Consider the following 15627-nt stretch of genomic DNA (forward strand, 5'->3'; position numbering starts at 1 on the left):
TTTCTTGTGCAAACTTGTTTTGTTTTGAAAAAAAAAATGCAGAAACTTATATTTATCTAATATTGCAACCTTCTAACGTTGCATATACTTTCAAACTACATTTTGTAACTATTACATTATATTACATTACATTACATTATATATATTATATTATATTATATTATATTATGTTATATTATGTGTAAAGTCAAAATAATTAATGTCCACTATTATATAATTTTCACCATCCAAATTTTTTTGTAACATTCTCTATTAATAACTATAAGAAACTATATTACTTATATTTAAATTATTTTTCATAAAGAATTATAATTAGAAGATAATACACTCTACATGAGAAAAACTAAAATGTAGATTGATGGTCATGAAGTAACAATAAACATGTTATTTTTATTTATCTATAAAGTCAAAATAATTAGTTATTACCATCATATAAATTTTATATTCCAAATTTATCTTTTTATTAAAATGCAAAGTTAACCTCACACTTAAAAAAACAGCAAATTAAAAACTTCCCCATAATAATAAACTACACATTATTGTTTTCCACCTCACACCGTTCTTTCATTCTCCACATGATAACAAAATACACATTATTAATATTTCTTCTCTTCTTCCTCAATCCAAAAAACACTTTTGACAGCTATAACAACAGACATAAAAGCATCAAACGACTTTGTAAAACTTTTGTGTATATTTTGTCAAATACAACGTCTTTAATTTATTAGTTGTATGGTTATTAATATATTTATTATGTCACAATAGTTGGCACAACAATTAAAATTAAAAATGTGGAATACTTTATTACAGATGAAAAACAGGTTGATAAACGGATGAGTAACTATCAACATGTTATATACATTATACATACATATTTTAAATTATTATTTATATACTTGTTATATTAAAATTATTATTTTCATATAAATTAATTTAAAAATCTGATTTCTAAATATATATATATTAATTATCAGCATTCGTGTTGAAAAACAATAAATATATTTGAGCTCTTTAAGCGGCTCGAAAATTTATGAGTTCTAATTGATTGATTTTAAACTAAAAGAATAGTTAGCATTTAATTCCACTTAGGTTCCTCTTGAGTCACTAATTAATGAGAGGAGCGAAGTTAGACAAGTAATGTCCACTTTAATCCATAATTTCCCACACTATTTCATAAAAAAGATAGGTGTAAAGACATATATATGTAAAGACAACTAATAGATGATTGACAATATATTAAAATTTTAATTTTAATTAAAATTTATTACTGAATAATAATACTAACAAACATAACCAAGTTGATATTGTCTCCTTACAAGTTTTTCTCGATTTCATTGTTTCACCTTAAGAATTCAATTCATCGGGCGGATGAGAATATTTGGAGGTCTTTTGAATCTAACGGTAGTAATTTGACGGTGCGAACGTGGCAGATACGTGGTTGTCAGATGAAGTATCAACCAGAGTAGTCATATCTAGTCTTCTTTCAGAATTAATTATTGTTATTAAGTATTATATTAATTAATTAATAAATAAATACGTTCACGTTTTCCCTTCCTTTGTCCACGCTCACGCATTTAAGATGCGCGTGTATGCAAACATCAACTCAAATAATCCAGCTAGTAAGTGGGTTGCAGTTGGGGTAGGGTGTATATAAAATATGACAATATATATTATATAGTACTATTAAACTAAACTACAATGACCATTTCTTAAATTAATATATATTGGAATTAAAGTATAGATTAGACTTGGGTGGCAAGATTGATGGCCTATATTTTATAATATCAACTTTAACAAATATATTTTATACACAAATGTCATCTTACGGGATTTTTTATAAGTTTATATGTAAGTTGTTTCTATACATTAAACTTGTTTTTTTATACCTATAATTATTTTATTAAAACTACGACCCAAATACTACAAACTAACAAATGAGCAAGGAAAGTGATTCCATTGTTATCATCTTAAAGAAAAGAAACAAGCAATATAAGATGAGAAGTGAAATACACGAAAGAAAATATCATAATGGGTTAACCAAGTTCAGTGATTCATACATCTACTTGAACCATCCAATTTTGACTTAGCATTTGTGTATTTATGAGTGAGTAAGGCATAACAGTGACAAGTAGGACCAGACAAAGATCCACCGCAACATGAAGAGAAACTTGTAGAATCTATTTCCAATATTCGCTTATGAGTTATAATATTATTTTTATATTTTTAGATTATTAATTTCAAAACTAGCATTAGAATTATGTCAGTTTTTCATGCACGAAGATGCCTTTATCCTCGGTTTGTCTATAGTTAAATCCTTGATAAGGACACTTACATCCTTTGTAGTTTGTACAAGAGAAAGGGATACTATTATATTGCAAGACTTATTCAATTCAAAAAACATAAATATATATTATTTTTTGTAATATTTATATTAAGAAAAGCAAACACTATACTTTATCCCAAAAAGAAAACAAATAAAGTACACGTCATTTCATACTTTAATATTGGAAAAAGAATTAATAAAAGCATCTTTCATCGGGTTTTCCTCACTTTTTCACTTTTTTTCCGATTATAAAATTGATTTGTTTAAATAGAAATACCTTTTTGAATAACCAAACAACAGAAGTACACATATAATAATATATCATGTGAAGCCCTAGGATATGAGAGGGTCCACCCTTTCGTCCACTTGTCCAATACTAAAAATATATTTGATAATGGTTTCGTGATTAAGATATAAAACCAATTTTTTATGCGCACCTTCAATGAGTTTTGGTCATTCATTAATGGGTTCAATTCACCTGCACATGATCAATCGCAATCAGTAATGTTAGTATAATACTTTATTATTAAACTAGCTAGTTGAACTTATTGTATTTTGACCTAAGCTAGTTTTATATGTTTTTATAATATATATTTTAAAGAACATGCACAACTTAGGATAAAAACAATAAAATATATTAGTGGGTTAAGACAAACCCACTCATTCAACTTAAACAAAGAATAAAGCTAAAGAGGGAAATATAATCTTAAGTTAATGAAAGGTATTGGTTTCAAGTTGTCTTCATAGACAAAAAGTATAAATATTAATTTTATTTGGACGTATCTGAAGTGGCAAACATTGGTTATTTTGATTGTTCCACGTTGGAGTTGCATTCTTGAATAGTGAAAGAGTTACGGGAATGTGAATTTGTCTCCTTGTTAATCGTGGAGGTTGCCATGATTAAGAATAGAATATTAAAATAGACTAGGAAGCAGCAACAACAATATCTTTAGTATTTTCAAGCTCTATTCATATTTAAAAAAGGACCATTCTGATAATGCTTTGTTATTTTTCTTTATCCCAGTTAGGGGATGACGAAATTATTTATTAATGTTTCTATTGCAAGCTGTATAGTGGAACACTCTAGACCAATGTTCAAAAAAAAGTTAGGTCACGACTTTGATTTTTTTATTCTTTTAAAATAGTTTAAAAGTGTGTTATTATTCAAATATTAACTTTCCACTAACAATTTTTTATTCCCTTTAAATATATTTAAAGTGTTTTGATAAACAATATTTTTAGTTGCTTAACAATTATTAACCTTCCACTACACCCCAGAATTTTAATATTGTTCAGCCTCCAAGAAGTAGTAAACAAAGCTTTGGTCATTTCAAAGAATAATTGAAAAAGAATACGTAAAATCTACCATAGTCACCTTTTGTTTTAAATCCTTAAAATTTCATACTTCAGATTCATGCGTAAAACAAAGGCTAAGGTAAATTGTTAAAAATGTTTTTAACTGCTAATTATTTTGAAATATTTCTTATCAAACTAATATTTAATGAATACATCACATCTCATTTAAGTATCATCAATCAGGTTGGATAGAGTTGATCCCTTAAAAAAGTAAAAGGAACAAAGGAAAGGAAAAAGAAAAGCACTTTCCTATTGCATGCTGCAAATCATGCTAAAGAATACAAAAGAAGATGATAAATGGCAATAAATACTGAGACTTGTTAGTTGTAAGCAAGGAAAGTTCATATGGGTATTTATTCATTCACTTTATTGATGATCGATATTATCTATATTTCCTTCGTTGAGTTAAAAATAGAAGTTTGATATATTACAAAATAATAAAAAAATGCAGGGATATCTTTTTCTTTGAATATGAATTGGGTTGAGAATACATATATTTGTTGACCATCTGTGTTTGGTTTAAGGTGAGAAAAAAACTCCAAAATCAAATGATATTTTAAGGACATGTCACCGAACGAAACCTACGTGGTGGTTGATATTTGGAGGGATGAATGAATATTAGCTTTAACGATCTTAATCGAATGGTATTAATATTATACTAAAACTTAATCTGTATATTAGTACCATCAAACCAATAATTTGTTGGATGAAAGTGAGACAAATTTATGCTGTCAAGTTCCTGAATGAAGACGAAACAATGAAACAAATATGACAATGTCATATTAGAAATCTCATGAGGATGAAAACAGAGCAAAAATGAATCTTCTATTAATTAATTAACATTAAAATTTAAAATCTCATATCAGAAATTTCATCAATCAGATAACCACTGAAAACCTAGATGTCAAACATGATTTGCAGGCAAATTCACGCTTTGCTCAATAGTAATGCATTTGGGGACATGAGATTTTTCATCTATGGCGTAAGTGTCTCACTTCACGTCTCGGAATGATGTCGTTTTCTCACCATCTTAGCCCATAAAACGCAAGCACGAAAACATATTTTTATATTTCATTCAAGTGAAACACTGTCGTTTTGAACAACTATTTCTACAAGCTTCAGGCCAACAACCTAGTGTAGCAGCCACATTGTTTATGTATATCACGACTCTTTTCCCTTTTCATAAGCTAACATAACTTATTTGGGCTGGCTATGTAAAAATTTGCAACAAAGTAGAACGTAAGCAGATTTAAGGAACTAAATCAGGTAAATTTCACAAAATTAGGAGGGTCTAAGTTCAAAAGTTGTCTTCCATGTCACATGCAAAAATATTCATCAGACATTAACTCAAACAAAATTAGACCTTCTTTAGCGAGAACTCGACATTTAGTTCTTGTGTCGATGCATCAAACTGTCAGCAACTCCTGAAAGATAAGAACAAGAACTTACTTTTTAAGACTATATAATTATACCAAAATCAGGTAGTACAAACAAAATTAGAGAAAAATTAACATGGAAGACCATTAAGCAGGGAATATACAATAACCAACTACAACAAGGATTAAAGCATTAACCAAACCTTAGATATCTATTACATTTTCCAGTTTTCATGATATGTATATCTGTCGAGTAAGACTACAAGTCATAACAAACTAAGTGACCCACTCCTTTTACCCATTAACCATGTCCTAACAAAACGTCATGTGTAGAGACCTCGAAGAATGCTAATTCCAAGAACAAAATACACCACTCCATGTAAAACCATGAAACTAATACATTAGAATTGAAAAAAAGAGGCAAAACTTGTAGAAGTAATTACTAGAAAAGAAGCCTTGTCATACATACATGCTTAAGCATCTCATTAATCTACCATCTGACATAAGCTACTAATTAAAGTATCAGTTGAGTGGAAATATATAATACCTTCTCCTTCTGTTTGTAGATGGTATCAACCTTCTTTATATACTCATCTGTCAGCTTCTGCATAGAGATAAAACAATCATTATGAGAAGAAAAAAAGAACGAAAATTATCTATCTTTTATTTTAAAACATAAGCATTAGCTTGACTTGAAAGTTCCATCATTTACCTAAAATATGATAAAATAAATTAACTATGCTATTATTGAAAACTGACACTGATATTGAACAAACAAGTGAACAAAAACTAAATTGTTCACTGCAATATAATAGGAAAAGTATCCCCGAGGTATAAATAAAATAAACAGATGTCATGTGTAAGAGCCTTCCAAAAACCCAATATTGCTTTTGTACATACGGAATCAAACATTGGACTATCTTAGAATTTTTTTTGTACATATGAAAGCACATGCATAGTGAGAAATATTGACTCCCTCTTTCCTCCTTTTACTTTTCTCTGGGGCAGGGGAATCATTCTTTTTGTCACATTGTTCACAGCACCTTGCAGGTGGTTTTGTGATTGTTCCGTTTCACATTATTCCCCCATCACCCGAGAAAAAAAGAGGTGGCAGGAACTGTAAATGGATTCATAGTATCCTATACAATAATATAGCATGGTATCAAGTTACCTGCAAATCACTTGACAAATCCTTCACATTATCTTCTGAGAGCTTTTTCTCCTATGAGAAAATTACAACAAAACATTGAAAGGGGGAATGGGAGACAGGGAAACAATTTACAGGAGAGTTAAGAAAGGTGATTAATTCAAGGATTTAAACCTTCTCAAGTTTTTCATAAGCTTTCAATGCATCTCTTCTTATGTTCCTCAGTGCCACCTACGAAAAAATAGTCCCAATCATTCAAATGGAATTTACAAATAATGTTAGGTAATCAGAACATTTACCCTAAAACATACAACATGTAACACAAAATGATTTACATAGCAAGTGATATTTATTACAACCAAATAATAAGCACTCATAATTCTCACAAATCATTACATTTTGCTTCTCTTGCAATTTAAACTTCAAGAATTGACTTAGGGTCCATTTGCGAGTTGGGTTTTGGAGGGGAAATAAGAGAATTGAAAGGCTTGTGAGCCATAAAATACAATTGTGAAATGCTCTGAAGTCTTCACCTTCTCTTCCTTCCCATCCAAAACTCAACTCACAGACAAGCACTTAAATTTCTTCCCGGATAGCCATGAAAAAAGTTCCAGTGTAAGCATTCTCAGATTGTCAATTGGCAATAACAAAAAATAAGTCCCTATCCCCACTGTTAATGATATTAAACGTACCTTCCCTTCTTCAGTTTGTTTAGACACTATCTTTGACAGCTCCTGCAAAGAGAAAGAAAAACATATTATCACTTTCATTATTCAAATGAAATAATGAAACCCAGATATTCATGTACGCCTTCAGAAGGTCCCTGGAATTTATATCTTAAAAAACATTATAAAGATATGGAACTGATCAAGTACTCTAGTAAACTAAAAAACTTAATATCTAAACCAATTCTACTGGAATTATGGACAGGGATATTAAGTAATTTTTCTCATGAGCCATGGACCCGTAGGTATATAAGTCATAGGCCGTATCATTTTGTTAATAATTAAATTATAAGTGAACCAATTAGGAGTATTACTTTCATTCCGTGCAAATTCAAATGTAGTGAGCAGGGAAAGGAGGAGAAGTGACAAGGAATTTCATAAAGATGCGAACTTAGACAGTACGACATCAATGAATATGGAAAATACCTTCCTCCTGTCCGATGTCAACTGAGGGATACTCAACCGTATCACTTCTCCATCGTTGTTTGGAGTCATACCAACATCAGAGCTAACTATGGCTTTCTCTATAGCCTTTAAGCTGAAAAACAATAGAATAACCAAGCCTTCACTAAGAATTACTCCACATACAAGATACCATATCTACAAATTCAACCACAGTTTTTTATTACTTCAACGTTTACATCATGTTATTGAAGAATGATTTAGACAAGCTTAACGCCTCTATACTGAATCAATAACTAATGTAAAATAATAATGAGATTACAAGAAGAATTATGCCACATAGACCAATACAATTACAAACATAGAATATACTAAGTAGAAGTATAAAGTAAGCATGGATATAGCATCAATTTAATGTTTGTAATCGATTTGGACTCAACATTTGTGGTATAACTATAGAAGTTGTAAGCGCACATGATACCTTGATTTATCGTATGGCTGAACCAAAAGAGAAGAGGCATCAGGAGTGCTAATTTGAGCAATGCTCTTCAAACTAACGGGACTTCCATAATATTCCACCTATAAACACATCACCAAAGTGCTTACCAACAAAGTAAAGAAAAACAATCTATAATATGAAGAGAAAAAAAACCGTTATGATATACCTCAATTTTGTCAAGCATAGAAGGGTTCGATCTACCAGTCCTTATGGAATTGAAATTTGAGCGAACATTTTCGATAGCCTTTTCCATCCTGTTTTTCTATGAATAATATCATAGCATAGATAGTAAGGAATTAAAGGACATTTCATTATTCATTGATTCATAGTAGAAACTAGAAAGAGACATACAACATCTTTTTCGATAGTGGCTTTTTCGGCTTCAATTTCATCGATGGTTGCAGCTCTCACAAACGGCGTCGTTCGTAATTGGAAGGAAGTGGAAAGGAGAGGTGTAAAGGTAGAAGTAGTAGGGAGCTTAAGAGTAACATAGTGTGAAGAAGATGTGAAGGAGCGTAGAGAAGACGCGCCTGAAAGTGGAAGAGAGTTATGGAAGTTGGATGAGAGAATGTGAGTAGTGGCTGACATGAGTAGTGACATTTTTTTCTTTGCGGATAACAATTTTCTCTAACTCTTTTCATTCTCGCATGAGTCTTTATCGTCACAAATAACATTTATCTAGGAGAGTAATTAGTTTTTATTGTGAAACTAATACTGAATAATAGTATGTTGGAAAGACAGAAGGAATGGGCTTGTAGGGTTAAACCATGTCTGAGGCTTCACTCTAGCTCGAAATAATTTGGGCATGCCCAATACTTTGCGGGCTTAGTATTTTTATTTGTTTGGTTAGAGTAGGTTTAGTATGTGTTTGAATGGAACAAAAGTTTTTTATATTCATGACTCTTTATCATTCCACTTGAAAATAAAATAGTAAAAATTTATACATAATTATTATATTATCTATCAATTATTTAAATATTTTTTATTTTAAAGAGTCATTCTTCATGATTAGATATAAATGTTTTGTGATGCATTGTGTCTTTTCAAACGTGGTTTGGATGTTTAACAAAAATGTAAATAACTTGTTAGTCTTGTGTTAATCGACTTGTCACAATTAATTCTATCTGGGATTGGGCTCACAACACATTAGGCTAGGTGATTAGAAACCACCCATGAAGATGAGTTTGAGACTAATTTTAGTGCAAGTAGTTGCACACAGGTTCCAGTGAAACAAATGTGAAGAGGAAGAACATGCTTCTCCTGTGACATTATTTGTATAGTCAAATAGTCTTTTGTTTTATTTTTTCCTTCATTGTTTTGGAGTATTTATAAGAAAAATTTAGGTCGCCAATTTCCCTTAATTGGGTCAATTTCGGTTTCTATTTAGGTGGCATCCTATAAGATGTGTAGATTAATTGACTATATACTTCACACAATTTCACTGAATAAACTTCTTAAATTTCATCTCTTCTGCATGTATCTTCTACCTTCTAATTTGGTTTTCTCTTTTAATCTCAATCTCATATTTTTTGTTTATTGAGCTCATCGGTCATTATATCAACAAAGGATCTAATGGCTATGTTAATATATATTTTTACAGCAATATTGATTAGTCTTTCTGTGTTTTCCAAGAGTGCTGTTTACAGAGTGGGAGATTCTGTTGGATGGACAATTATAGACCACCCAGATTACAAAAAATGGGCTTCTCACAAGAGGTTCCATGTTGGTGATACTCTAAGTGAGTCCTTAATTTACTTTTCATTTTTTTCTTTCCATAATCATTAAATTATGTTAATAAATTCTGGCACATTTGTATTCACTTAAATATGCATCTAAATCATGAATATGATCTAATGAAATCTTACAAAATATTTAAGGGACACAAGTTGGTATCTTCAATTTGGAATATATTACACAAATAAGATTGCCACTGAGAAGTAATGTTACTTGCATGGTCTTGTATTTATATTAATGCAAATATATTGGATGATTATTTATATTGATATATACAACTCAATGGTGTCTTGTTATATCTGGTTATGTTCTATTCATTAATCATAGAATAATAAGAGTGAGTGTAAACATTTAGTTTTCTCATACCACAAGCAATACCATGATGTGATGGAGGTGACCCACCATGACTATATTCAATGTGACACAAATTCTGCAAAGGCCTTCTATCATTCTGGCTCTGACTCCATCAACCTCACCAAGGAAGGGGATTTCTACTTCATTTGTAGCAATAGTGGCCATTGTCTAGCTGGACAGAAGCTTCATGTAAAGGTCAATCATACTCTACATTCATCAGACCTAAGTAGCACTAGTGCACCTTAGCATGTTTTAAATGAACAGTAAATTTATACACAACAATTTAAAGTTTATAACACAAATATGGATGTTATAAATATTATGAACCTCAAAGTTGTAGCAAAGTTGTCACGAATCTACTATATACAAGAAGTTAAACATCATTGTTATCTGGTTCTATATACCATGACACTTTCTGCCTCAATCTTTTGATGTTTGATCTATACTACTCCCTAGTTTGATCCACATCATTACCATGGCCAGGGTTAATTGGCATTAGACTAATAATCATGTTTGAAATTGGAATTACTAATAATAAACATGGTTATTTGATTATAATAATAGCTTCTTCAGTATATATGGATCTGGTTTTCCACATGATATTCTTAATTTCCAATAATAGCTATCCTGTATCCACAAATAGCTGGAATGGTGTCACCTCTGTGCTGGGTTCCTCTCTCCGGATTTTTTCAATATCCAATTTTCTACTTTAATAAAATCTTTCCAATCTATTTCTAGCATATGCAGATCTCTTGAATTATATTATGATCATCATTGAAAATTTGAAATTAATAAATATTGTCTATATCATTAAGAGTCAAACAGTTTAGCAAGAGATCACTTGAACATTTCGTAAGTTAAATTTTTTATTTGCTTTTCATAGGATCTTATATTTTTTGGGTCATAAAAATTACTTTATTCAAAGGAGAAAATAGAAGGCAGTAAAACTATTGAGAAAGACCGTGTAACCATTGTGGCCCACCTATCCTATGCTTGCTTCATTGAAACAACATCAATTTCATGGACAGTGAAGTTGGGGATATTTTTATCATTTCACTCCCCAACATTAATAACAAAACAGAACTCAGCCATTTACATATTCATGCTACTTGCGTGGTTAAAAGTACATAAATACCCCATTCCTAACAATATTCTCTTAGACATGCACGTCGTGATGTTGTTTTCTTGTATGCTTCTCTTTGTAATTACTACCTTGTTGGGGATTAGCAAGAGCATCATATTTATTTATACCATTAATGTATAAAAATTAATTTTTTTTCACATTAGTTTTCTTGCTGCGTCCGTGGCTTCTTATAAATTTCTAGTCACCTTCCTCATGTGTCAAATAAAACAAGCGCAAATGCAGATCGAATCTGAAAAATAAAGAAAAGAAAACAGTGAAGATGGCATCAGATGAATAAGTAATAACTATTGTGTTGGTGGATGTGGTAGAAGACTACAGATACTCCTACAATACTTGTTTTTCAATGTATTTTTAATGGGAAATATGATAATTTTTTATATATAAAAGGAAGAAGAAACAAAATCAATATCTTTAATTAAATAAATAACAGGTCCAATTGTAATAAATAATTAATAATAAAATAAAATAAGGAAGAATGAGAAGCAGGTGGCGTATATAACTACCTCCACTAGCAATTCCAAATGCAGCTTTGAGTGTATTCAGATAGGGAGAGAAAGAGGGTAGAGTGCATAAGTGCATCATTTCACTTGAGCCATTTAATCCTCTCACCAATAAAGCGTGACACACTCTTTCCTTTCTCACCCTCCTTCTTTCCTTTTCTCTCTCTCACACACCTGCAACACATTCAATACCTCTTTCTTAATATAAAGTCATTGACAGAAGTAAGGGTTCTGAGAAGCAATGGATTTGAGTAAAGTTACATTGGATATCTTCTCCAAATTGGAGCACAAATGGCTCTCTCATTGTAAAGGAACTAACAGAACACGCATTCTCAGCATTGACGGAGGAGGAACCAGTGTCATTGTTTCCGGCGCTGCTCTCATTCACCTTGAGGATCAGATCCGTATCCAGACCTCCGATCCTCATGCTCGAATTGCTGATTTCTTCGATATCGTCGCCGGTACCGGCATTGGCGCCATACTCGCCGCCATGGTCACCGCCGCAGATGCTTTCGGCAGGCCACTATACAGTGCCAGAGATGCAGTGCGTCTCATTATGGAGAGGAACTCGGAACTGTACAAGGTCAAAAGAGCCGGAGTTTTTGGCCGGCGTCGGAGATTCTCGGCCAGGAGCATGGACAACGTGTTGAAGCAAGTGTTCCAGAGAAAAGAGGAGGATGGATCACGGTTGTTAACCTTGAAGGACACGTGTAAACCACTCCTAATCCCTTGCTTTGACCTCAAGAGTTCAGCTCCATTCGTGTTCTCACGCGCCGACGCGTCTGAATCTCCGAGTTTCGATTTCGAACTCTGGAAAGTGTGCCGTGCCACGTCAGCAACTCCAAACCATTTCAAACCGTTCAACTTCACCTCGGTTGACGGCAAGACCTCCTGCTCAGCCGTAGACGGCGGACTCGTCATGAACAACCCTACAGCCGCCGCCGTCACGCACGTCCTCCACAACAAGCGCGATTTCCCATCGGCAAACGGCGTTGAGGACCTCTTGGTTCTCTCCTTGGGTAACGGATCATCAAGCGCAAAGACATGCGAGAATCGCGAAGCGTCAACACCTTCAGTGGTTGACATTGCTCTTGACGGTGTTTCCGAGACCATTGATCAGATGATGGGAAACGCATTCAGTTGGAACCGTACGGACTACGTCAGAATCCAGGTACGTGAATGAATCAATCAACAGTTCTATTTTTTTTTGTAAATAACTTATCTCTTTATCCTATTAGATATTTTATTCTCGTCTTTGAAATAATTCAAATACTGTTTTGTTTAGTAGAAAATGACGAAAAAGAAAAAAATAGAAAGAATGAATTGACATGTATGTTTTATGGCATGCAGTCTTTTGGTTTGGGAAGTGAAGGAATGAAGAATGAGGTACTGAAAGAGATGGGTCTAGAATCATTACCATTTGGCGGGAAACGGTTACTGACGGAGACTAACGGAAACAGGATCCATAATTTCGTGCAACGTCTTGTTGCTACCGGAAAACCGAGCACGCCGTCTAGTCCCTGCAAGGAATAGAACGGCCGGTACTGGTTTTTCTGTTAACTGTGTAGGTTGTAATTGTAACCAGTTTTTTTTACCTAGAATGCCAGTTGTCAGTTAATCGCATTTAATAGTTCACCAAATAGAGTTAATAATTCCTTTTCCCACTTCCTCCTTGCTTTATTTTTATTATTATGATTTCTCAGAATGGGGTAGCAGGTCGAGTTACAGCGATTGGACTAGTACAATTTTTGTTGTATTTTCCTGGGTTCGGGAATTTAAAAGGGTTTAATTTATGCCGTAAAAGTGTGAGCTACTACTTTATTAAATATATACTCTTTATTAAAAAAATAAAAAATCTAATTTAGTTTATTATTTCAAATTAATGCAAAAATGATTTTATAATAAAAACCCTGAACACTCTCTTTCCTTTTCATATATTACTTTTACCTTTTCCCCCTAAAATATAAGACACTTTAATATAATATATAAAAAGCACTTATGACATTTTTAGAGACAGTGAAACAGTTATTTATACTCAGTATTTTAGCTATCTCATGGTACTAAATTTTGAAGCCCTTTTCAGCTATTACTAAAACAATAAAATTATTATAAGATATTGCATTAATGAATCAATTCAACTCAATATTTGTTTGAGGTTCGATTTATTATGTAGTTCGATAAATAAACAAATGAATTGGATTTGAACTAAAAAATGAGGTAACTAAATAAAAGAATCAAACTTACCATAAGTAAACTTTTTTCATGAATGACTCAATTACATATGATACAAGAATATGTTTAGATTCATAATATTAAATATATAATGACACATTCATATATTCATTTATTTAAACTAGTTGGAAAATATTTTATAATTATTATATATACTTTTTATAATATATGAATATCAATGTATTAAAATTTAATTTTTTTTATATACAGATGGATTTAAAGGTATCACTTCTCTTTAAATATATACATATATAAAGAGCAATATCAATTAAAGTTTGTTAATTGACTCAAAAGTTTATAAATTTTAATTAAGTCAATGATAAACTAAAAATTAACTTGTATGAAATCCGAGTCAAACTAATCATTAATCAGACCAAAAGGTGAATCAAATAAATTCATTTCCAACTCTATAATTAAGGTAACCACTTGGCATTTGTTGCTTACTACTGTATTTTTAAGCTTTTACTATGATTTAGGTAGCCATTTTTTCCAGATTCACGTTGGAAAACCCTGGTATGTGGCTTTTAATATTGCCACATTACCTAATGAAGACCGTGATTAAGAAGAAGCACGAACATAGTTTTTTTTTTATTTAGAAAAGGAATATCTAGTTCTCTATTTTATCGTTTAAAATTTATTCTCCTATTAAGGGTATTATTGAAAAATAATTGTTTAATACTCTATTGTAATAAAAATGAAACGATATTTTAAAACAAGTTTTTATTATGTGAGTGAACAATTATTCTGAAACGAATGAAATGCAACTTTATATATATTGTAGATAACTTATATTTTGCAACAAAAATTAAGAAATAAGTAACTTACATTCATTTAGTTTGGATTTGTTTAATTTTAAACTCGAAACAAAACAAAAAAAAGTTCTTATATAGAAAGGGCGTTCGCTTAAAGACCAAGGGATTAACGAATAGTTGGTGTCTAATGCCTTCTTATCGATTCTTATTTTACGGAGAGTTTGTGTCCTTCTTTAAGTAAAGCATATCCTAATTTTGTCAAGACAAACTTTTTTTTGTTCCTATACATTGAAAGCAATCTTATTCGAGCTGAAAACATTTATAGGTATGTGAAACTAACTTTTTTAATATATATTTTTTCATTCATAAAATTTGAATATAAGATTTCGCTTAAGGAGAATTAAATATGTATCACTTGAATCAACACTCGTTGGTTGTAAAGACAAACTTAAGTGATAAGTATTAAGAAGGAGGGATTCCCCACCATAATAAAATATTAAACTGAAAAGAGATATATAAAGTAAATGCTGTTTTGGCATAAATGAGTCATTTATTAAAATAAGGATTCACAATTTAAAGTGTCATTGAACTGCTGCGTGTCTTTAAAAGGTTAACTTTTGGTCCATCCAATGTATTAGTTTCGTCATTCTTTTATTATTAAAAATAGCTTGCTAAAGGACATTCAAGATTAATGTGAAATAAAGAGCACCATTGAGCTTAATTAATTGTTGGTGGGCAACCCCAACTCAATATTCACATTTACTGAGTTCAGCCCACTATAATATCAGAGGAAGAAATTTTAATGAAGAGAAACTTACTTACTCCAAGAGTAAGTTTTTCAAACTCATTCTCTAAACTATTATATGTCCTTAAAATTGATGGCTAAAATGAGAAATAAGTTTAAAAAACTTACTCTTTGAGTAAGTTGATACCCACTCCTTTTTAATTAAATTTTTTTGTTATAAAAATAACTTAAAATCGTGACTGTTTCACAATATAATTCAATATATTATCGGAGAGGATCAACACTTTTGATGATCACTTATTTCACAAATAGTAGAAAAATTAAGATGGAGATACCCA

General features: G+C 31.3%; 2 protein-coding genes across 3 annotated transcripts; one reads left to right on the top strand and one right to left on the bottom strand.

The window, feature by feature from the left end:
- Window positions 4910–10932, bottom strand: LOC109336766 (ribosome-recycling factor, chloroplastic). Of its 2 annotated transcripts, none has more exons than XM_019573572.1 (9): window positions 10925–10932; window positions 7995–8090; window positions 7811–7908; window positions 7354–7465; window positions 6895–6936; window positions 6377–6433; window positions 6227–6277; window positions 5603–5659; window positions 4910–5103 (listed from the first exon to the last, which is right to left on the bottom strand). In XM_019573572.1, exons 2-9 carry the CDS (start codon window positions 8079–8081, stop codon window positions 5086–5088), a joined length of 522 nt encoding a protein of 173 aa, XP_019429117.1. In that variant the 5' UTR covers window positions 8082–8090; window positions 10925–10932; the 3' UTR covers window positions 4910–5085. The 2 variants fall into 2 exon arrangements, with proteins under 2 accessions (XP_019429117.1, XP_019429115.1); XM_019573570.1 differs by lacking the exon at window positions 10925–10932 and adding an exon at window positions 8180–8476.
- On the top strand, window positions 11573–13222 carry LOC109335046 (probable inactive patatin-like protein 9). The gene is made up of 2 exons (XM_019571086.1): window positions 11573–12731; window positions 12911–13222. The coding sequence occupies exons 1-2, from the start codon at window positions 11802–11804 to the stop codon at window positions 13091–13093; spliced, it is 1113 nt and encodes a 370-aa protein (XP_019426631.1). The 5' UTR covers window positions 11573–11801; the 3' UTR covers window positions 13094–13222.

Source organism: Lupinus angustifolius, chromosome LG20 (genome assembly GCF_001865875.1).
Source record: "Lupinus angustifolius cultivar Tanjil chromosome LG20, LupAngTanjil_v1.0, whole genome shotgun sequence".
NCBI classification, from domain to species: domain Eukaryota; kingdom Viridiplantae; phylum Streptophyta; class Magnoliopsida; order Fabales; family Fabaceae; genus Lupinus; species Lupinus angustifolius.

What these genes read in the sequence shown, in the direction of transcription:
- LOC109336766 (XM_019573570.1), bottom strand. Translation starts at nt 8,428, where the DNA reads ATGTCACTACTCATGTCAGCCACTACTCACATTCTCTCATCCAACTTC. An exon ending in CAGCCATACGATAAATCAAG is followed by an intron (nt 7,466 to 7,810) that starts GTATCATGTGCG and finishes ATTGTTTTTCAG; the next exon opens with CTTAAAGGCTATAGAGAAAG. An exon ending in TGACATCGGACAGGAGGAAG is followed by an intron (nt 6,937 to 7,353) that starts GTATTTTCCATA and finishes TTCTCTTTGCAG; the next exon opens with GAGCTGTCAAAGATAGTGTC.
- LOC109335046 (XM_019571086.1), top strand. Translation starts at nt 11,802, where the DNA reads ATGGATTTGAGTAAAGTTACATTGGATATCTTCTCCAAATTGGAGCAC. An exon ending in CGGACTACGTCAGAATCCAG is followed by an intron (nt 12,732 to 12,910) that starts GTACGTGAATGA and finishes TATGGCATGCAG; the next exon opens with TCTTTTGGTTTGGGAAGTGA.